This window comes from Macaca fascicularis, chromosome 5 (assembly GCF_037993035.2).
Source record: "Macaca fascicularis isolate 582-1 chromosome 5, T2T-MFA8v1.1".
NCBI classification, from domain to species: domain Eukaryota; kingdom Metazoa; phylum Chordata; class Mammalia; order Primates; family Cercopithecidae; genus Macaca; species Macaca fascicularis.
Window position 1 is genome coordinate 95,996,095 of NC_088379.1, and position 23,467 is coordinate 96,019,561.

At 36.1% G+C, this 23,467-nt stretch overlaps 1 protein-coding gene across 10 annotated transcripts in view; it reads left to right on the plus strand.

Moving 5' to 3' along the window:
- Nucleotides 1-23,467, plus strand: part of CCSER1 (coiled-coil serine rich protein 1) — a 1,444,871-nt gene that overhangs the window by 309,379 nt on the left and 1,112,025 nt on the right. For 7 of the 10 annotated variants that reach the window (XM_005555429.5, XM_045393364.3, XM_045393365.2 and 4 more), the window contains exon 5: nucleotides 3,521-3,641. In XM_005555429.5, coding sequence (XP_005555486.3) covers nucleotides 3,521-3,641 — 121 coding nt within the window. Of the gene's footprint in view, nucleotides 1-3,520; nucleotides 3,642-23,467 lie in introns of those variants that run through there. The other 3 variants (XM_074040157.1, XM_074040158.1, XM_074040159.1) reach the window with 1 other exon arrangement.

Below are 23,467 nucleotides of genomic sequence, written 5' to 3' on the forward strand. Positions count from 1 at the left end.
CCAGGCTAGAGTGCAGTGGCGCGATCTTGGCTCACTGCAACCTCCGACTCCCTGGATCAAGTAATTCTCCTGCCTCAGCCTCCTGAGTAGCTGGGATTATAGGCACGTGCCACCACGTCCAGCTAAGACAGGCTTTCACCATGTTGACCAGAATGGTCTTAATCTCGTGACCTCATGATCTGCCCACCTCTGCCTCCCAAAGTGATGGGATTACAGGTGTGAACCACTGTGCCCAGCCAGCACTTTCCGTATTTTTTGTTGTTGTTGTTAGTTTTTTGTTTTTTGGGTTTTTTTTCTTTTGAGGCGGAGTCTCACTCTGTCGCCCAGACTGCAGTGCAGTGGCCTGATCTTGGCTCACTGCAACCTCAGCCTCTTGGGTTCAAGCAATTCTCCTGCCACAGCCTCCCAAATAATTGAGACTACACATGCATGCCACCATGCCCGGCTAATTTTTTGTATTTTAAGTAGAGACGGGGTTTCGCTATCAGTTTTTATTTTCTCTACTTTCATTTTCATTGGCAAATTTTTTCCTTACATTGTCTATTTTTTATAAAATGTCACATAAATTTATCACAAGGGGACAAGGAAGCAATGCAAGTACACATTATGATTTATGTACTTGAACTGAGTAAGTAATGCTTAGTTATCAATAATTGACAGAATTTGAAAGAAGTGATGTGTGTGTCACTGATCATGATGTACCTCTTTTATTTACATAGTGATTTGTGTACTGAAGTGCTACTAAAGAAGTTTGTACTTTATACAATTACAGTTGGTATACCATGTGAACTGCAGTTTGAACCCTGTTTTTGGGAGGTGACTGGTGTTATTTAACTAAACCATGTAACTGAAATTTTTGCGTGTTAGAACCATGTAAAAAGAGGACTGAATATACACTATATATTCAATTTCATTCATTATCAGAAATACATAAATTGAAGTTACAATGCCATACCACTATACACTTAAAAGAACGGCTTTGGTAGGCAGAATTCTAAGATGACACATGACTCCAGCCCTTAACTTTTCTTCACTGGGAAGATGATAGGGCATCACTGCTGTGATTGTTAGTTGGCAAAAGGGATTTTGCAGATGTAATTAGGGCTACTAATAAGTTGACTTTGAGTTAATAAAAAAGGAGATAATCTGGGTAGACGTAACCTAATCACATGAGCCCTTTAAAAGGAGAAAGAATTTTTTTTTCCCTAGTTGGTAGCAGAAGAAGAAATCAGAGATATTTAAAGCGCGAGAGGGCTTCAATGTGAAGGATGTTCCCCACTGCTGAGATGGATGGGCCATAGGCCATGAACCTGTGAGTAGCCCTAGAAGCTCAGAGTGGTTCCTAGATACAACAGCTAGCAAGGTAAAAGGAGACTCGAATCCTGCTACTAGAAGGAAGTAAATTCTGTTAACCTGAGTAAGTCTGGAAGTGGATTCTTCACACAGAGACATTAGATAAGAGCGCAGACTCATTGATACCTTGATTTTGGCCTTGTAAGACCCTAATCGGGGAACCCAGTTGAACCCAGCTGGATTTCCGATCTCCAGAACTGTGAAATGATTAATGGATGTTATTTTATGCTGCTAAGTTTGTGTTAATTTTTTATGCTGCAATAGAAAATTAATACAATATTAAAACTTTAATAAGAAAAAAATGACAAAACCAAGTGTTGGTGTGGATGTGGAACAACTGAAACTCTTTCTCTATTGTTGGCAATGCAAATTAGTACAGACAGTTCTGAGTTGTATTTGGCAGTAGCTACTAAAGCAGAACATAAAACATGACTATATCCTAGAAACGATTACAGCTTCTTGATTTTTTTTCAATATAAATGTGTTTGTGCACTGTTTAAAAAAGTACAAGAATGTTCATAGACAATTGAAATAGCCCCAAACTGAAAATAGCTTGTGTTCATTATTAATGAAATGTATAAAGAAATTGTGGTATATTCACCAGTGGAAAGCCACACAGCTATGAGAATGAACCAACTGCTACTAGACATAGATGAATCTTATAAGCACACATTGAATGAAATAAAAAACACATAAAAAAATATGCTTGGGCCGGGTGTGGTGGCACATGCCTGTAATCCCAGCACTTTGGGAGGTGGAGGTGGGCGGATCATGAGGTCAGGAGATTGAGACCATCCTGGCCAACATGGTGAAACTCTGTCTCTACTAAAAAATACAAAAATTTTTTTTTTAAATTAATTTATTATTATTATACTTTAAGTTGTAGGGTACATGTGCATAACATGCAGGTTTGTTACATATGTATACTTGTGCCATGTTGGTGTGCTGCACCCATCAACTCGTCATTTACATCAGGTATAACTCCCAATGCAATCCCTCCCCCCTCCCCCCTCCCCATGATAGGCCCCGGTGTGTGATGTTCCCCTTCCTGAGTCCAAGTGATCTCATTGTTCAGTTCCCACCTATGAGTGAGAACATGCGGTGTTTGGTTTTCTGTTCTTGTGATAGTTTGCTGAGAATGATGGTTTCCAGCTGCATCCATGTCCCTATTTAGCTGGGCCTCATAGGACGTGCCTATAGTCCTAGCTACTCACGAGGCTGAGGCAGGAGAATCACTTGAACCTGGGAGGCAGAGGTTGCATTGAGCTGAGATCATGCCACTGCACTCCAGCCTGTGTGACAGAGCGAGACTCCTTCTCAAAAAAAAAAAAGGGCCTGGTGCGGTGGCTCATGCCTGTAATCCCAGCACTCTGGGAGGCTGAGGCGGGCGGATCATGAGGTCAGGAGTTCAAGAGCAGCCTGACCAACCTGGTGAAACCCCGTCTCTACTAAAAATATAAAAATTAGCCAGCATGATGGCGGGTGCCTGTAATCCCAGCTACTCGGGAGACTGACGCAGGAGAATCCCTTGAACTTGGGAGGCGGAGGTTGCAGTGAGCCAAGATCGTGCCACTGCTCTCCACCCTGGGCAACAGAGCGAGACTCCATCTCAAAAAACAAAACAAAACAAAACAAAACAAACAATAAAAAAAAATGCTCCCAAAAGAATATGATCCCATTTGTGTAAAGGTCAGAAATAGGCAAAACTTCTTTATGGTTCTATAAATGATGATAGTGAAGTTCAGAGGCTACAGTAGTGTTTGAGAAGGGGTACCACAGGAGGATTTAGGGTGCTGGTGATGCACTGTTTATTGATCCTGATGCTGACTTAGCAGGTGTGGTCATGTTGCAAAGATTCATTTAACTGTATATGTATAACTTGTGCACTTTTCATTCTTGGATGAAAAGCTGTTTTAGAAAAGGACTATAAACTGTTGGCAATACCTTTTCCATCCTGGGCTTTAAAAAAGAAAAATTGCCCAAGGTCATATAGCTAGTGAGTGAAAAGACTTAGAGCAGAAAATATTTAAGGATAATTTAATAATTAATGTTTTAGTAGAATTAGATCTTTTATTAGACTAAATATAGAAAGGGAAAAAAGGAGAAGTGAGACTAGTTCATAAATAATTTTGACATTTACAATTTCTCGGTTTTTTTGAACAAACAGTTTGCCGGGAGGACTCGTATCACTCTGTCGTCTCATGTGCTGCAGTAGTTCTTACTCCTATGGAACCAACAATAGAAATGAAGAAAAGAGAAGAACCAAAATTTCCTGAGCCTTCCAAACAGTGAGTTGTTCATTTAATTTTTCAAGGCCTTGTAAAATCAATTAGATAACTGATAAGAAAATGTGATTTATAATAAATGTGTTAATATTAGTATAAAGAAAGAAGAAATAAATTTTGTGCATTAAAAAATAATCTCTTCTATTTTGTCTCAGTGAATAACTTCTGTCTTCAATTGTGATCTTAATGATGGCGCTATCAAATGGAAATTGTTTATATCCTACATACCTCACACTATTATTTCGAGAATTGAAAGATAGATGTGAACATATGACAACACAGTATAAATGCCAAGATAGTGATTAACTCAAAACTCTTGTCAATGACAGAAGCCAAATGTTAACTGGTTTCAGAAAAAAGAATCAAGAGTGCTGGTGGTTATCGGCTCATGTAATTTATAAAGTACAAAGGTAGCAATTTCTTCAAGTACAGTTTTGGTTCTCAAATGATATCATCAAGGGTCATTCTCTCTATCTACATCTTTTTGCTTGACTCTTCTGTCTGGGGTTTTCATTTTCTGGGAGGATCCTCTAGTGGTGATATTGCTGCCTTCAGCAGGAACCGGGATTGATTTTCATTTTCTCCACAAATCCAGTGGAAGGAGGTAATTTCTCATTCCTTTTAATCAAAGCAAAAATAACCCAGATTTGAGTGTCATTGGATTGGCTTTGACTAGCTTGGCTTGTTTGACATGGCAATTCTGAAACAATCACTATATCCAAAAGTATTTAGTGGTGATTGACTAGATAATTTGTTGTTGCATGACAAGCCCTGGAACACAGAATGAAATGTGGAGGGGAAAAGTGATTCCACAATTGACATATTGGTAATATTGATAAAAGAAGGCAGAGATAGATGAGGTGTCAACATAATGGATGTTCAATATAGGTAATATTATCACCATTAATTTTAAAAGTCAGAATTCTTTATTATATTTAAATCATAAACATTTAAATACTAAAATATAATGTATGTATCTTTATTTCTTATTTTAAATGATTTTTTACCTACTTAATTTTATTTTATGTTATTTGTTCTGGCTGTGCTATTGAGAGGCTGTATAACTCAGTGGTTAGGAATCCAGGCCTTGGGCAGATTCTTCCCCCAACTCCCCCAATTTTCTTAACCCCTGGGCACTGTGGCTTGCACCTATAGTCACAGATACTCACGAGGCTGAGGGGGAAGGATCATTTGAGCCCAGGACTTTTAGGCTGTCAAGAGCTATGACCATGTCACTGCCTTACTCCAGCTTGGGTGACAAAGCAAGACTCTGTCTCTAAAATAAATAATAAATAAACCTTCTTAACCTTAGTTTGTTTGTTTCTTTTTAATGTGGGAGATACTTTACCTCATAATGCAATGCCTAAAACATAATAGAGAGGCAAGAACATATAAATTGTGTAATTTTTTTGCAACAAACATAATTGTCAAATAGCCACATCAACTGTTTATAAATGGAGTTACTAAAGCCATTTATGATATCAGTTTTGTGTATTTTGGATTTCCCATAAGAAAAAAAATACTAGATAGGGCTGGGCACGTTGACTCACACCTTTAGTCCCAGCACTTTGGGAGGCCAAAGCGGGCAGATCAGTTGAGGTCAGGAGTTCGAGACCAGCCTGACCAACATGGTGAAACCCTGTCTCTATGAAAAATACAAAAAAACTAATCAGGCATGGTGGCAGGCACCTGGAATCCCAACTACTTGGGAGGCTGAGGCAGGAGAATCAGTTGAACCTGGGAGGCAGAGGTTGCAGTGAGCTGAGATTGTGTCATTGCACTCCGGTCTGGGTGACAAGAGCGAAACTCCATCTCAAAAAAAAAAAAAAAGAAAACAAATAGTAGTCATAAAATAATCACCCACCAATATAAAACTAATGCTGGAAGTTGAGATATTGTCTTTGGATAATAAATATTTCTTTTTAATTTAGGATGGAATTACTTCTTTAAGTAAATTTTCCCCTTGAATTTTACGGTCTTCACATATAAATTCATAAATCATTGACTCTTTAAAATATAGGATTCATAGAGTCATCTAATTCAGAACCCAGTAAATTTGTTGCTAAGAATAACTGAAATAGTCATCTCAGAATATGTAAGACTATACATAAGAAAGAATATGTAATACATAATTACATCACTTTAGAAAGTAAAAAACATTTTATGACTGAGATATTTGTATTATCTAACCAATGTTTAGTTATATTCTGATGATAAATATTTTAGTTTTGACAATTTGTTATTAAATATTCTCATGTATTTATTAGTTTTTAGACATTTGATAAGGAGAAATAAAAATTAGGAACTCCTACTAGGAATGAAGTATAAACTTTTCAGCATAGCAAGTGATAGGGAGAAACTATCTAAATCTTTAAGAAGGAAAGCTATATTGTGCCTTACAGTAGGAGAGGACCAGAGCGTTCCACTTGTTGCAATATCTAAAATTCATCTTAATTCAGGAAACAAAGATGGGAATTTTACTTCACTTCTGAGTTTAGTTTGATATGTAACTCATATGGAAAAGAAAAACTTGCTAAAAAGTAGAATATTCTATGTAATCCAAAAAGAATGTACAATTTTCAAATATTTAATCATAAGCATAGAATGCTGGGGTCAAAGCTTTGAGAGTGACTGTTCACAATAGTCAAGTCATAGAATCAACCTAAGTGCCCCTCAACAGATGGTTGGATAAAGAAAATGTGATATATATATACACCATAAAAAAAGACTGAAATCATGTCTTTTCAGCAACATGGGTGGAGCTAGAGGTCATTATCCTAAGTGAAATAACTTAGAAAATCAAATATCACATATCCATACTTATAATTGGGAGCTCAATAATGGGCACACATGGACACACAGAGAGGAATTATAAATTCATAAAAATCCTACTATTAAAAGTATGCCCAAATATCCAGCTACACTCAGCATGTTCCTCAAAACTCTACTTTTCTCAAGTCGGTTCTATGTAAATGAGCACTTCATGAAATGTACATAGAGCTCAAACTCTGAAGAGAATGAAAGAATAACCATGATTGGCTTTGGATTATATTTTGTATTAATACTTTGTGAGAAATATGCTTGTTGAAATGCAAATATTCTGTACATACCATACCTCAATGTCTGAAATGAAGGGATTTTTATGCCCATTGTAAAGTTAGAAATGCAGAGGTAAAATAAAAATTAATCTATTCTTTGTCCATGTCCACGTTTTTATATTATTTTATATAAATAAATCTAACCTTAGGAATAGATTTGATTCATTGTTGACTCTTGCGTAGATGAAGCATTACTTAAACATATTGTCATTTACTCCAAGTTTCAAGACCTTTTGTAATGCTTCAATTTCTTGTCATGAAGTAGGTTCAAGAAGCTCCTTCTGAAAAGTCACAGATGTTATCATTTAGTACAAAAGTCTTATTTTTAAATAATTGCTAACACTAACCTATTTTATTCTTAGAGGGTACTTAACACAGGTTTAAAGTTTTGTCAGCTCTTTTTGTTTATTTATCTGAATGAATAGTACATGTTAGATTTGGAACAGTTAAGTACTCTCTCTAAGGTCACCGCTTTAGTCTCCTAAAGTTGTTACACAAACTCTGTAGTTATATTGAAGAGACATCAAAGAATAATATTACAAGCTGATCTCCAATTTTCCTTGACAATCTTCAGGGGAACATATTTATTTATGCTTTTAGGCAGATATGTATTTGTTAATTTATCAAAAATAGGTAATTCTTGAGTGTCTGCTTTGTTCTTGGCACTGTGCATAATGATAGAGATTTTGTGTTGAAAAGCAGGTGAAATCCCTTCTCTACTAAAAATACAAAAATTAGCTGGGCGTGGAGGTGCATGCCTATAGTCCCAGCTACTCGAGAGGCTGAGGAAAGAGAATCACTTGAACCTGGGAGGTGAAGGTTGAAGTGAGCTGAGATTACGTCATTGCATTCCAGCCTGGTGACACAGCAAGACTCTGTCTTCAAAAAAAAGAAAAGAAAAGAAAAGAAAAGAAAAGAAAAGAAAAAAGCAAAAGTGTAGCTGTGGCTATAATGTAGAGGTGTATATTATTATAATCTCATTATAAGGGCTGGTAAGAGGTTGTAACATAGCCAAGGAGGTCAGGTAAAATGTCCCTGAGGAAGTGACTCTTGAGCTAACGTCTACAGAATATTAGTTAACTAACTGAAAAAACAAAATAGCTTCTTAAAGTATTCTGTGATGGGTGGGAGTGTGGAGAAATTGAAGGAAGGCTTTTGGGAGGAAAAGGAAGCCAAATTATGTTAGCAGGGCCAAGCAACATGGTCAGATTTGCCTTTTGAAAACTTTGTTTGGGCCGGGCACGGTGGCTCAAGCCTGTAATCCCAGCACTTTGGGAGGCCGAGACGGGCGGATCACGAGGTCAGGAGATCAAGACCATCCTGGCTAACACGGTGAAACCCCATCTCTACTAAAAAAATACAAAAAAAAAAAAAAAAAAAAAAAAAAAAAACCTAGCCGGGCGAGGTGGCGGGCGCCTGTAGTCCCAGCTACTCGGGAGGCTGAGGCAGGAGAATGGCGTAAACCCGGGAGGTGGAGCTTGCAGTGAGCTGAGATCTGGCCACTGCACTCCAGCCTGGGCGACAGAGCCAGACTCCCTCTCAAAAAAAAAAAAAAAAGAAAACTTTGTTTGTTTGTTATAGAGAATGAATTAGGTATGGTTGGGGTAGTGGTGAAATGGAGCTGGCTTAGGAGAGCCAATTTGATAGCAGATCTCCCCAGCTCTAGATTCAGTGACTTCACACTGAAAGTTTGAAATCAGCCATGGTGGGTGTAGTTACATCATAGCATTGGGAATTCTACAAATGAGGACTTTCCTCCTCTCCAGGAGAGCTAGTTAAATAGTTATCAGTACATTACTAAATGGAGGACAGATTGAGTGGCTACAGTGAGATCATTTAGGTGATTGCTGATAGTAGCTTGGACTAGGGTGCTGGCATTGGGGATGGGGAAATGTGAAAAGAGAACTGTGTCAATATATATTTATGAGCCGTGGCAAGTTAAATACAGTTATTAAACTAATAACTTACAATACATTGCTAAGTATTTGCAGTAAGAATGAAAATGAGAAATTATCTTCATTACTAATTGTAATTATGATAAATATATAATATTGTGAAAATCCTAACATGTTATCTTGATTTAGTAATAGTTTAATGAATGGAGAGTCATGATATTCTTTTAATTTATGTTGAGTATTATATCAATTGAACTATAAGTGTAACATGCACACACATAAATGCACTTTGCATAAAATTCCTTTCTGAATCATTGTCATTGATTCTTACTGAAACTATCCACAATATAAGTAAGTTCCACCTAGGTTCTTATGTAAATTCTTATGATTCTTTACTAACAATTTTCCTTCATTTACCCTCCATCACTTGGTGCCTTCAAATTCTTCCATTTAAAAAATTCGATACTGAGGTATGGATAGCATAAATATCAGGATAATACTATGATTAGGAAACAGCCTTCTTCCTCATGCAGGCATTCAAAAGAAATGGATAGTGTTTCATGATTTCAGTCAATTCAAGGGTGGAAACAACTATCTGAGGAAAACAGTGAGGAGATAAGATTTCCATGGTGAAAGCTGTTGCCTAAATATGGGTCTCTTACACAGATTTTGGAGGAAGTTAAGGTTGGGAGGAGAAACTTTCTAACCTCAAATCTACAGTGGATTTTCAGAAGAATCATTCAGTGCTTCAGATGTGTTCTCTGCAGTTGGAAGCACAAGGGACACATGTGGATTCATGCCTGAGAAATTTAGACTGCCCAGAAAACCTAGAGGGTGAAAAATGGCCAGCTGTGAAAGCAGCACCATCTAGGACTCTAGAGTTAGTCAGAGAGGCTGTAGTATTTTTGTGAATTATCTGAAGGATGAGGATACCCCATAAAGAGGGATAAAGGACTCTCTTGCAACCATGACTAGGGAACTACAGAATACTGGCCCAGAAGGAGACCTTTGAAAAGATCACTTGTGGGCCCATTTACTAGCCCCTAAAGCCAGTTAAATCTCCTCTGACCGAGTACCACTCCCCCAACCTTTCACTCTGGTAGCAGGAGTACACTAGCTGTACCACTGAGGAAGCTTAATCTTCAGGGGTCAGCTTTACACTGGGCCCCATATAAAGCCCTAGAAGCGATCCTGGAAATTTTTCCTTCTTTTCTCCTGTGTGTGTGTGTGTGTTTGTGTGTGTGTGTGTGTGTATGTGTGTGTTTTGAGATCCCTCCAGATTTTATAAACTTCAGGGCTCACATAACCTGGATTTATCCCTTTGTACCATTGCCATTAGATCTGGGCACTCGGGATTCTTGCCTTGGGCCCTGCATGTGAGAGAACTGTGTCACATCCCTTCTCCAGCTGCTCCCCCTTCCATAAGATGTCTTTCCAGAAGGCCAAGGGCTCCCACCCACTAGGAGACTATGCCTTCACCACTCACTCTGCACAGAATTCGCTGCTCAAATGGCCCTAGGTCCTCCCCTCTGGAAGACCACATAACCCACAACCCATGGGCTGCAGAGGAACAGTCTATCACTGGTAGTGGTGGAGAGAGCTTAGAGGGTTGGTGGGGGCATTTACCTTTCTGACTGCCGGGCCTTGGTGGAAAGGCAGCCAACTAGATGTTTTGTCAACTATGCTATATCACTGGTACCTTGTGAAAGGACTGATTGCCATCAACCTTCTGTATTTTTTTATGATCTCTATTCAACCTTTTGGAAAGATATGAGCTCATTATTTACTGGTTTATAAAAAAACAACAACAACTAAAGAAGGGTTTCAAACGTCAAGAACCAGTGGATTTTAATACGAAAAATAAAAATGTTTAAAAATTCCCAGAGAAACTGTTGCCCTTGATTGACAGTGTTGTTATTTTATCTCTCTGCTGTTTATTGCTCCTTAGTGAGTCATAATATTTGGTCCCTTGTGCAGTTACCCTGTCAAGGCAAGAAATCCTATTGTAATGTTTGCATCTAGTTTGACAATCCTTTGTACATTGAGCACACAAATGCTATTTTTCAGATAAGTTAGGACAACCTGATAATATGACTGAAGTGTTTCAGCTCACCAGTGCAGTACAGTTATCATTGTACTCTTTATAGTGTACTATAAATACAGATTCGTCAGATCACTGAAAAAGATTGCAGGTGCATCACCATTGTTGTGAAAGTAGCTCTTACGTATGCAGAAAAGGCATGTTGCCAGCTTTCAATTCCCCCTGCTAACCTCATCCCATGGAAAAAAATCAATTTACAAATACATAAGATATTTTATTTGAATATGTTCTATAATTTAGGTTTTAGCATAAGTCTTCTAGTAATACTATAAATAAATGCTATATAACCCAATATTGATTTTCTACTTTTCCCCTTCCAGGGGAGATTGACTAGCAGAAAAAGCAAAAACTTTGAAATCTAAAACATCTCATCTCTATTTGGCAGTTAGATGACATGGAGCAAGGAGCAGGTACTACTGTTATTGAAATCAAGTATTCTTATATATGTAATAAAGACAATAGCACCTGTTTTGTAAGGTCATTTTAAAAGTATTCAATTTTCAAAGTAGAGCAGGTAGAATAATGCTGGGCACCAAGAAGAAACACAATAAAAATTAACAGATTTAATATCTCTTTTGTGAGGAAGTTGGGCATAAGAATAAGGGATTGGACCTATAAGAATACATAATGTTCTATGGCATTTGTGCTTTTAGATATTTCCTCAAATTTGCCTATTCACAATATGTGATTATTTGCTCATTTTTAGAAGAAAGTATCTTTTTTTTCATCTGTTAGATTACATCCTTTTACAACAAATGTTTCCTGTTTTTTTTTAATCTTCTATTTTGTTTAGAATAGCAATAACTAGTAGGTACTCAAAAAATACCTGAGAATTGGTTAATTTTTGTTTACTTTTGAGGTAGAACACATTTTCTTTTATTTAGAAGGTAGAACCAACCATGAAAGCTGTCCAACATTATCGAATTTTTAAAAATTAGATTTGATATTTACTGTTAATATTTTAATATTAACATATTTAACATTTGAATAATTAATATTGAAAATATCACAGGGAATTCAAACAGTAATTTTGTCATCAGTATTGAAAAGAAAGATCTGAAAACTTGAAGTCTAGAAACCTGATTGCCAGCCCTGGAAAAGTGCCATGTTTTGCTGCATGCTAATTCTCTTAACTGTGAAACAAACATTAGCAACACAGTGAAATTCTAATGAGCAAAAGTCTGGCAATGCCTGTTGTAAAATGTGAAGTAGCATACCTTACTTCTTTGCTTTATAGGGGCATCTAAAATAAACCTTTATTAATATTTTTAATTATTTGAGTTAAAGAGTTCCCCTGATTGATGGAAAAATCAAAGTACTTGTAGACAGATTGATTCCTGTGTGTTTCTGTAATATTTGAAGACTTCTATTATAGTACCTATTAGACAGAATTACAATTGCCTATATTCTTCACTCTCTCTCACCAGATATTAAAGACAGGTATTTTTTGAGGACAGATGTTTCTATCATTTTCTTTTTTAAATCTTGGGTGCGTCGGATGAAATTTTACATTGTAAGCATAATTATGTGTTGAATTTATCAATTCATGTTGTAATCTATTGTTTAAATCTATTCTTTAAAGTAATGGATTTGTTTATTCAGTAGCACTTAAATGTTGTTAATATTAGGTGCCATGCTGTAATCTAAGCTTTGCAAACATTTATTTGTTTAATCTTCCCAACAAGATTATATGTTATTATTATCTGCAAGCTACAGGTCAGACAACAAAGGCACATGGAGGTTAAGTAACTTGTCCAAGGTAACAGTTTAAGAAAAGAATAAATTGTACTTTCTTTCTTTTTAAAAAAAAATTTTTTTGGAGATGGAGTCTTGCTGTGTCACCCAGGCTGGAGTGCAGTGGCGCAGTCTCGGCTCACTGCAACCGCCACCTCCCGGGTTCAAACAATTCTCCTGCGTCAGCCTCCTGAGTAGCTGGGATTATAGGCATGTGCCACCACACTCGGCTAATTTTTGTATTTTTAGTGGAGACGAGGTTTCACCAGGTTAGTCAGGCTGGTCTTGAATTCCTGACCTTGTAATCTGCCTGCCTCAGTCTCCCAAAGTGCTAGGATTACAGGCATGAGCCACCATGCCGGGACTGTACTTTCTTTTAAATTACTTTAGTTATTGAATTTAGAATCTGACACACTGTGAAATCATTCTTTTTATTTCATATGAAGTTCTTTTTGTAGATTTTTATAATCTAAAAAATATGAATGTCATTATAAGCCAATAATGCTTAAGATGATTCCCATTTGTAGATCAACATAATATAAAAGAAGAATATAAGTAACAAAATTCTTCACTGTTGATTATCACAATTGGTACCTCTTCATTTATGTGTATGTTTTTCTCTCAAAAGAGCCAGGAGGAAAACTTTTTTTCATGTTTTGTTCTACTTAGTGTCATTATTCATTTTACTAGCTATTTCTTAAGACTTTTTTTTGTTTGTTTCTTTCTTTTTGATTATTACATTTCTTTGGAAAGTAACTTTCTTTAAACTCATGTCAGTAAAGCTAAAATTACACATTTTGTCAGGAATAAAGAGGCACATATGAGCTTAGAGAACTAGTATAAGATGAAAAATATAACCAGGTGTTTTCCCCAACTAATATATCCATTTTAAAAATGTCACATGCATGTTTAGATATTATAATACCGTATACCAAAATATATCATCATTATTATTATTATTAAGATGGATTCTTGCTTCGTCACCCAGGCTGGCGTGCAGTGGGGCGATCTTGGCTCACTGCCACCTCCGCTTGCTGGGTTCAAGCAATTCTCCCGCCTCAGCCTCCCAAGTTAGCTGGGATTACAGGCACACGCCATCACACCCGGCTAATTTTTATATATTTTTTAGTAGAGACGGGGTTTCACCATATTGGCGAGGCTCGTCTTGAACTCCTGACCTTGTGATCCACCCACCTCGGCCTTCCGAAGTGCTGGGATTACAGATATGAGCCACTGCATCTGGCCCATGACTGACAATTTTATGTAACTATCTTGTAGTAAGGTGCTGGGATTACAGACATGAGCCACTGCATCTGGCCCATGACTGACAATTTTATGTAACTATCTTGTAGTACTAGTGTCAATGAATTCAAGCATTATAGAAGTAATAGGATCAAATGATCTTTAAAATCTTTTCCAATCCAGAGAATCTGTTCATAACCAGGTCAACTGCATTTTATTATTTGTATTATCATCATAGTTAAAATATTTTTTGTTTACAAACACATTTGTTTATGTGTTACATTTAGTTAATGACAGTTTAGATATAACATAAATTGGTTAATGACAGTAAGTTTGTACAGCTTTCAGGTAATGTTTATTTTTTATGTATCAAAACTAAGGTATAAAAAGTATTGTGTAAGATGCTACATTTTTTATCAATTATTTTTTAGGATATATTCTATGTGTTTAAGTTATTCTATATTAATTATAATTTCACCCTGGGGATGATATTTTTCCTATTCTGTGGAAAGAGTTTTTGTATTTTCTTTCTGTCTTTACTCTATATTAGAATGTTCAAATTTTTTTTTTTTTATACAGTGAATGTTGCACTTTTGAGATTCTGATAAATTAGGGTGGTGGCAAATTTCTACATATCCTATAAAATGTTATGTGGCACTTCTCTGTGTAAAATTGTTCATATGAAACTGCTCGGAGTGTCAAGTAGTTCATTACACTTTACTAAATTGAATTAAATTGTGATTCTTTTTTATGTGGGAGGTCAAGAAATTAGCAAAGTTCTAAAATGTCAAGGATTTGTCATCTTAGATTTCAAACAAACAGCTATGCCATGTAGTGGAGATAATATAAATAAAATATACAAATTAAAATAGTCAACTCTTTTATAATCTAAATGTCTAAATCATTCTTTAATTATATCCTCTTTAAAATGGAACATTTAAAATAAATATTTTCTGCATCCCTGTAATCTCTTACTTTTACATTCTAAGTTACTATTTGAACATTATTTGTATTGTATAATTTCAAGACATTTAATAAAATGAGCAATAAGAATTAAATATTAGTATATTTATAATAATTTTCTATTTTTAAATATTTTTGTGATTTAGAAGCTGTTCTATTATGTTAATATCAAGCTATAAACTCTAGTGTCTCCTAAACTAAAATATGTCACATTCTAGATACAAATGTACACAATTTTTCTCTCAGTAACACATCATATTTTGGTATATTTTATAATAATAAACTGATTAACTAAATAATGTCAAGGATTAAGTTAAGTATGTGAATCCCATGAGTCAATATGAGACAAATAATAAGCACTACAATGTATGTTTATACTCCTTTGTCCTGTGTACTATTTCTATTATATTATAAATAATTATGAAATTAATTCCATGGACTTGATGATCATCCACTCTGAATGGGATAATGTAGTAATGCTAGAGGCATAATATTTTTATTTTCTATTTTGCCCTTTGAAATTCACAAATTTCAAGAGAAATATGCTCTTTATCTAAAAAACAAAGACAAAAATTATTGCATTATATTGAACGGTGTCCACATGCTTTACCATTTAATTGGAATAAGAAACAAAGTAGAAAGCATTTTTAAAATGAGTTAGAATTTACTTTCAAAAAATTATGATGTCAGAAAAATATAATGGGAAGCAGCTTGCTGATATTAGAGACAGCAATTTTATTATTTAAATTTAATATAGTTTCCATATATTTCACATCATTAATTACTTGGCAGTTTAAAATTTTTTGTATGATAAATGGCTACCATTTAAATTTAAAACTGAATACTTGATTAGGTGTTATAGTTATAAGATTAATGTGCCACAAAGAAAAATTATTCTCCTTATTTTAGAAATAAATAAGAAATGACTTGTTATATCTATTGTGGTATTATCCTGATTATTGATCACATGTTCATTCATACCTATAGCTGACCTGGAGGAGAAAAGAAATTATTAGAAGCTATCTAATACTCCCAGAAAAAAACTGAACCTGATTTATTTCACCCAGTTGCATCATGATAGGACTGGGGATGATACAGCAGAACAATACATGTTTTGTAGTTTTTATTTTCTTAACAAGGCTGAACAAGCTCTAAATGTCTTTTGATGACCTAGAAGCCTGGGAGAGTATTCTGTAACTACTCAGTGCACCATGGAGAGTGAACTGAGAGAAAAATGGAAGTAAAAACAAACTATATTCATTGCCAGGTGTTATTGAGCACACTGCTTTCTTTTCTTTCTTTTTTTTTTTTTTTTTTTTTTAGTAGAGATTGAGTTTCACCATGTTAGCCAGGATGGTCTCGATTTCCTGACCTCATGATCCACCCGCCTTGGCCTCCCAAAGTGCTGGGATTGCAGGTGTGAGCCACTGCACTCAGCTGAGCACACTGCTTTCTAACTAATCCTGTTCAGAAACTTGGTGGGGTCGATAGACCAATTCATGCAATTTGGTCCATTTTGCATTCCTAAAAAGAAAGTTTGACTCTAGTTCTACTACGCCATCTTTCTACTATTAACATAGTGGATGACTCCTAGTGCCAGAAGAAATTACCTAAGTTTTAAGGTCAGGGGCACTCAAATGTATTTACTAATAATCAGTAATTTTTTAGATTTTAAATGACAGATACAAAACTTGAAACGATATTAAGGGAATAAAAGGTAGATTAACAGAAATTTAAATTATAAATTTCTTCATGGAACTTTATTCACAATTTTCTTTTCTACATATTTTGTATATTTATGATCATTTTGTGACAATAAGAATGCTTTTGTTAAAATAGCTGTTGTGTAGACTTCATAAATCAGATATGTAGCTGGCATGAAAGTAACTCATTATTTCAATTTCAAGGATCAGAGATATAACTGGGCATGTTAAATTCATAGATATTAAACATTAATCCTTGATCCTACTCAAATTAAAATATCAACAAAAATCTTAATAAAATTTAACATTAAGATAGCAACATTTGATATCAATAATGTTGGTATTTAAAATTCATAAATGTTAGTATGCATTCTGTTGTAAACTAGCAATTCTAATTCTCATGCGCAGCACTATTATCTCATAGTAATAACAAGATTTTTCAAAAAACATACTAAAACCACCCATTAGGATGCATATGTTAATCTGAAAGCAGAAATTTGTCAAGTGTAAAATATTACATCTAAGTCATTTAAATTGAGAAAATGATAACAAATGTAAACTATTCACATAAAATCAAATGACCATGTTTATGATAAAATTTGTGGAATAAGTTTAATAGGTTTTACTGTATTTAAAATTAAAAGCTCATGGAAGTTGTATGTAAAAATGAACTATGTACTGGTCCCTGCACTGCCTTATGTTCAAGGGGGTTTGTTGGTAAGCTGTGAGATTAAAATTTCAGTCCATAATCAGTCGAGAATTGTATCAAAGAATTGAATGATATATGAAACCCCCTTTTTAAAAGTTTGGAAACATGGTGGGATTGCTATGGAAGACAGTATAGTGGTTTTTCAAAAAATTGAACATAGAATAACATTTGATCCAGCAATTCTGCTTCTGATTATATACCCAAAATAATTGAAAGCAAGATTTGAACAGATTATTTCTACATCCGCTTTCAGAGCAGTGTCGTTCACAATAGTCAAAAGGTAGAAGCAAACCAAATGTCCATCATCGTATATAAATACAATGGGATATTATTCAGCCTTGAAAAAGAAGTGAATACTGGCACATGCTACAACAATGGCATAAGACATTGTACTTACCCAATGGGTTCATCTTACCCATTACACAGATACAGCCAATTCACTAAGACAGTGATGCTGCAGTAAAAAGGAGTTTACTAATTGTAGGACTAGCCAAGAAGTAAGACAAGAGTAATTGCTCAAATCAGTCTCTCCAAGAACTCAGAGGCTAGGGTGTTTATGGATAATTTGGCAGACAGCAGGCTAGGGAATGGATGCTGCTGATTGGTTGGGGATGAAATCATAGGGGTTCTGGAAACAGTTTTCATGTACTGATTCAGCCTCTGGGTGGAGTCCAAAGAATTGGTTGAGTCATGAGTCAGGGGTCCAAGTGGAGTCTGTCAGTTGCCAGAATGCAAAAGTCTGGAAAACATCTCAAAAGACCAATCTTAAGTTCTAAAGTAGTGATGTTATCTATAGGAGCAACTGGGGAAGTCACAAATCTTATGACCTCTGCCCACATGACTCCCAAGTAGTAAGGGATTATAGAAAAGCAAACTTGGGAACAATGCTAGTTATCTTTTAACGATTCCTCCTCCCATAATCCTAATCTTCTGGTCTTTCATTAGTCTTACAAAGGTGATTTCAGTTCTGGAACAAGGAGGGTGTCAGTTTAAGGGAGGGATTAATTATCAACCTTGCTTTGAAGTTAAACTATAAACTAATTCCTCCTATGGTTAACTTGGCCTACACCCAGAAATGAGCGAGGATAGCCAGCCTGTGAGGCTAGAAGCAAGATGGAGTCAGCCAGGCTAGACTTGTCTCACTGTTGTAATCTTTGCAAAGGCAGTTTCAACATTTTGCAAAATGAAATAAACCAGTCACAAAAGGACAGATATTTTTATTACACTTACAGAAGGTAGCTAGAAAAGTCAAATTCATAGAGATAGAGAGTAAAATGATGTGTCCAGGGGTGGGGTGTATTGGTGAGCAATAGGGAATTATTGTTTAATAGGTGTGGAGTTTAAATTTGAGAAGATGAAAAAGTTCTGGTGATGGATGGTAATGATGGCTGCACAATAGTGTGAATGAACTGAATGCCACCAAACTGCATACTGAACAATTTTGAAAATTCTAAATTTTATATGATATACATTTGACCACACACACACACACGAAGTGGAGGACTTGGAGAAAGATATAGCAGATTCCAGATGCAATCTACTGAGTGCTAGTGCCAAGCTGATGGTGTTCACCAACAGAATAGCTGAACATGCAGATTTAAAAAGCCTATGTTAAGAGATTTATATTTCCAAACCAGACTTTTAGTACTGTGTTCAACATTCCACTCATCTCCTGTCTTTGGATGTCTCATAAGCATCACAAACTCAACATGGCTAATTGTGAATTTCCTGCCCTCCAGCCATCTCACCAGCTTAAATACACATTTAAGTGGATATATACATTATTAAGTGTCAACTAAAAATAAAAGAAAAAGTAGTTTGACAAGGACATTTTGCAAGACCTGTTTCTCCTAAAGAGTTAGCTATCTTGGTAAACGGTCCTACCATCCACTAATTATGTATTCCTGAAATAAAGGACTGAGCAGTGATACCAAGTCTCTCCTTCAGGTTCTCTATGATGCATTGTCACCACCTTGCCAAATTCCCAGCTGATCGTAGTAGCCACAAAGTGGCATTCCACATTTATTCGTGTCCCTCCTGCAATCCAGGTTCACAACTCAGAGATTTCAAAAATTAAATCTTCTCAAAACCATTACTATTAAAGCCAAATTTTAAAAACGTGGTTAATAGGTCCCCCAGGACTTAAGTGGTCTACCTTCCTTTGCCCTCTCCCTTTGACCTATCTCAGACCAGTTCCTTTATTCTCTCTGCCCATACTGGCCCTCCAGTTCTCAATACATAGTCCTTTTTTTAACTCAGGGATTGAATATATGTTGTTTAGTTTATGTGGAATTCTCTTCTTCGTGTCTATACTGTCTATACTGGCTAACTTCTTTTCTTAATTTAACTTTTATTTTAAGATTAGGGTACATGTGCAGGTTTGTTATGTAGATAAACATATACTATATACCTATGTGTCATGGGGGTTTGTGATACAGATTATTTCATCACCCAGGTATTAAGCCTAGTACTCATTAGTGATTTTTCCTGATCCTCTCCTTTCTTCTACCCTCCACTCTCTGATAAGCCCCAGTGTTTGTTGTTCCCCTCTATGTGTCCATGTGTTCCTATCATTTAGCTCCCACTTGTAAGGGACAACATACAATATATGGTTTTCTGTTCCTCTCTTAGTTTGGTAAGGGTAATTGTGTCCAGCTCCATCCACGTTCCTGCAAAAGACATGACATTGTTATTGTTTTCTTTGTCTTATTTTGTTTTGTTTTTCTAATGGCTACATATATACTGGCTAACTTCTATTCATCTTTTGTTTTGAAAAGTCCCTTCTTCAACTCAGAGGATTCTGTTACGTGGTCTACATTCTCCATTTTTTTTTTTTTTTTTACTTTATTTACCACAGAAACAATTAATATGGAACCTAATCAACAATTGCAGATGTTCACAAATCAGAGGTCCTTTATTGTTTCACTTTTCCTTGATATTCAAATAAAAAATTCATGGGCTTTGATTCCAGGAACTGTGTTAAGTACAGTGGTTCCCACTCCCACCCCTAAATCTGGGAAAATTATAATTATAATCAATTCTTTTCCTCATGGTTGCCTCTTTTCCCAATATTCTCTTTTGCTTAAATTCTTGATCTATTTGGACTATTTTTTAACCTCTTATGTATAGGTTCCCTGACATTAGTGTCCTTAAGTTCTATTAAAGTCCTGACATGGACTGCTGCTCTCTTATTATAATTTTCCTCAGTCTTCTTTCTATCAGGACCTTTCTTCACTTTTCTACATTCACCCCTTGAATGCCTCATACTCACTTCAAAGTTGCTACTTGAAAACACATTGTGGCAAGTTGTAGTGGTCATCTAGACAGTTTTCAGCTTTCTTGAAATAGATGCCTTCTGTTTTGGGATCAGCAATGCACTTGCCACAGGTGATGAATCATGTCTGGTCTAAAACTTCACTAGTCATGAAAACCTCATTTCTACTTTCTAGGTTTTTGTCTTCAGGTGGGTATCTGAGTTATGGACAAAGAGATACAATAGGAAGTCAGCCAAGGGCTTCCAAGAAATATTTTCCTCTTGATACATAGATAAAAACTGCTTTGGTTTTTTTTGCCTCATTCTCTCCCTTATGATTTGGGTTTTGTCTATGAAGACAATACAGTTAGACCTAGAGCACCCATCTTGAGACTAGAAGAGTACATTTATTGAAGTAAACCATAAGCTGAAAAGAAAGCCTATCCAACTTTTAGCTACTGGACTTTATGCTAGTTAGATAATATTAAATGTCTCTCTCTCTATATAGAGAGAGAGACAAAGTCTCGCTCTGTTGCTCAGGCTGGAGTACAAAGGCATGATCTCGGCTCACTGCAACATCTGCCCCACAGGTTCAAGCAATTCTCCTGCCTCAGCCTTCTGAGTAGCGGGGATTACAGGCACCCGCCACCATGCCCAGCTAATTTTTGTATTTTTAGTAGAGATGGGGTTTCACCATGTTGGCCAGGCTAGTCTCGAACTCCTGACCTCAGGTGATCCACCTGCCTCGGCCTCCCCAAGTGCTGGGATTATAGGTGTGAGCCACTGGGCCCTGCCGTCTCTATTTTTTAATACCTCTCTACAGGATATTCTGTTACATAATAATGAACACAGCCAGAATTCCTGTTTATTTTCTTTAACAGAGCAACTTAACTTCTGTTTTTAGTTATCTGACTTAGATAATGCACAGAAGGTCATCTCATTAAGCAACGGAATAAGTCACTTTAAGAAAATCATAAGTGCACTTCTCTCACAATTTTAATGTATAGTAGTCATTTTATCTCTCTGTACATAATATTCCTTTCTATCATATACTTGTTTGTTCAGTACTTATCATATAGGCTTTTAAATTTGATGAAAGCAGGGATTGTTCCTCTTATTCATGGGTGCATTTGCAGGGCTATGCATAGCACCAGATTCTAAAAGGGCCTCAATAAGCATGTATGGAATAAAGAGCTGAGAGAATGAATATTTAATCTAGTGTTTTTTTTGTTTTGTTTTGCTTTGTTTTGTTTTTTGAGATGAAGTCTCATTCTGTCGCCAGGCTTGAGTGCACTGGCGCGATCTCGGCTCACTGCAACCTCCACCTCCTGGGTTCAAGCGATTCTCCTGCCTCAGCCTCCCAAGTAGCTGAAACTACAGGCATAAGCCACCATGTCCAGCTAATTTTTGTATTTTTAGTAGAGATGAGGTTTCACCGTGTTGGCCATGCTGGTCTCCATCTTTTGATCTAGTGATCTGCCCGTCTTGGCCTCCCAAAGTGCTGGGATTACAGGCGTGAGCCACTGCTCCTGGCTTAATCTAGTGTTTTAATGAGTTGCAGTAGATATGTCAACACTTAGTAGATTGACTTCTTACAAGGACTACCATTTGAACAGTCTTGAATGTTCAGAATAGTTCATAACCCAGAAGAAATGGGTAAGTTAGGCCTTCAGAGATAGCATGTTCCCTGTTCCTGAACCATCAATTGTGAGGAAATTTAAAATGAGTGCCTGGACTACATGATTGTTTAAGTCCTCTCTCTGTTTGTTTGTTTGTTTGTTTGTTTGAGACAGAGTCTCGCTCTGTCACCCAGGCTGGAGTGCAATGGCGCAATCTCGTCTCACCACAACCTCCACCTCCGAGGTTCAAACAATTCTCCTGCTTCAGCCTCCCGAGTAGCTGGGATTACAGGCACCCACCACCGTGCACAGCTAATTTTTGTATTTTTAGTAGAGACAGGTTTTGCCATGTTTCAAACTCCTGACCTCGGGTGATCCGCCCACCTTGGCTTCCCAAAGTGCTGGGATTACAGGCGTCAGCCACCGTGCCAGGCCAGGTCCTCTCTATTTTGATATATTTCAGTCAAGAATGCCTCATATATTTAAAGATAATATGTATTAATAAAAGCCCTCTAAGTATGAATCTAGTAAATGTGGAGACCAAAATTGCATAAGAAATAATGAGAAGAGGTTTAAATGGTGGAAAATGAGACAACCTGAAAATAATTTGTTTACCTTACATTTTACAAAACTTAGGGTATAATTGCAATGTTTGAAAGGTAAAAAATAGAATGCTAGCTCTAAACATATGACATGTCACTTCAATTGTATATAATAATGTCAAAGAGGGTAATTTTCATAAGACTATATAAGAATATTATTGATTTTCCCTGAAGCCTTTTAGAATCATCAGTTAATGTAACAATTATATTTTTAAGCACCTTGTGCGGAGGAGAGGGATAGACATGTCAGGAGAGGTTTGAGGAAGGATTAATTTTGTAAATCGTCAGTTCACTAGTGAATATTTTATTGTATGGAAAATTTTACACAGAATCATAAATATAACGACTTAGATAATACATACCAGAATAATGAGACTGCCTTTTACTTTATTGAGTTTGGGATTAATAATTAATGTTATGGGTAGATAGTTCTCCAAATTCATGATTAAGTTTTCTCTGATAACAAAAGCCATTTTTCAACTTTTATTTCTTTCAAGAAGCATACCCTTGATTAATGTTTCAGTATATCATACAGGGTCATTAACATCAGTATACCAGAGGAAGATGAAGAGAAAATATTTCTGCATAGAGAAATGGTATATGACCTCAAGTATTAGAAATGAATTCTAGTATCTTAGATCTCAGTCTCGTAAGTGAAAACCCTGTTTTTGAGCTGCAAGTGAGAACTAGTGTGCTATTTTAGGTTATACCCCTTTAAGACAGTTTCAGGGAGTATATAGGACAGGATTAAAGAGCAGAGTCTTGGGAGCCAGCATTCTTATATCAGTTGAGTTTGCTAATCTTGGGCAAAGAGGGAAATTGCTAATAGGTAGGACTTCACTTCTAAATTCTTTTTCTATCACTTGAGAGTTTGGTGACCTTTCAAACTTGAACAAACTACAAAATTTCT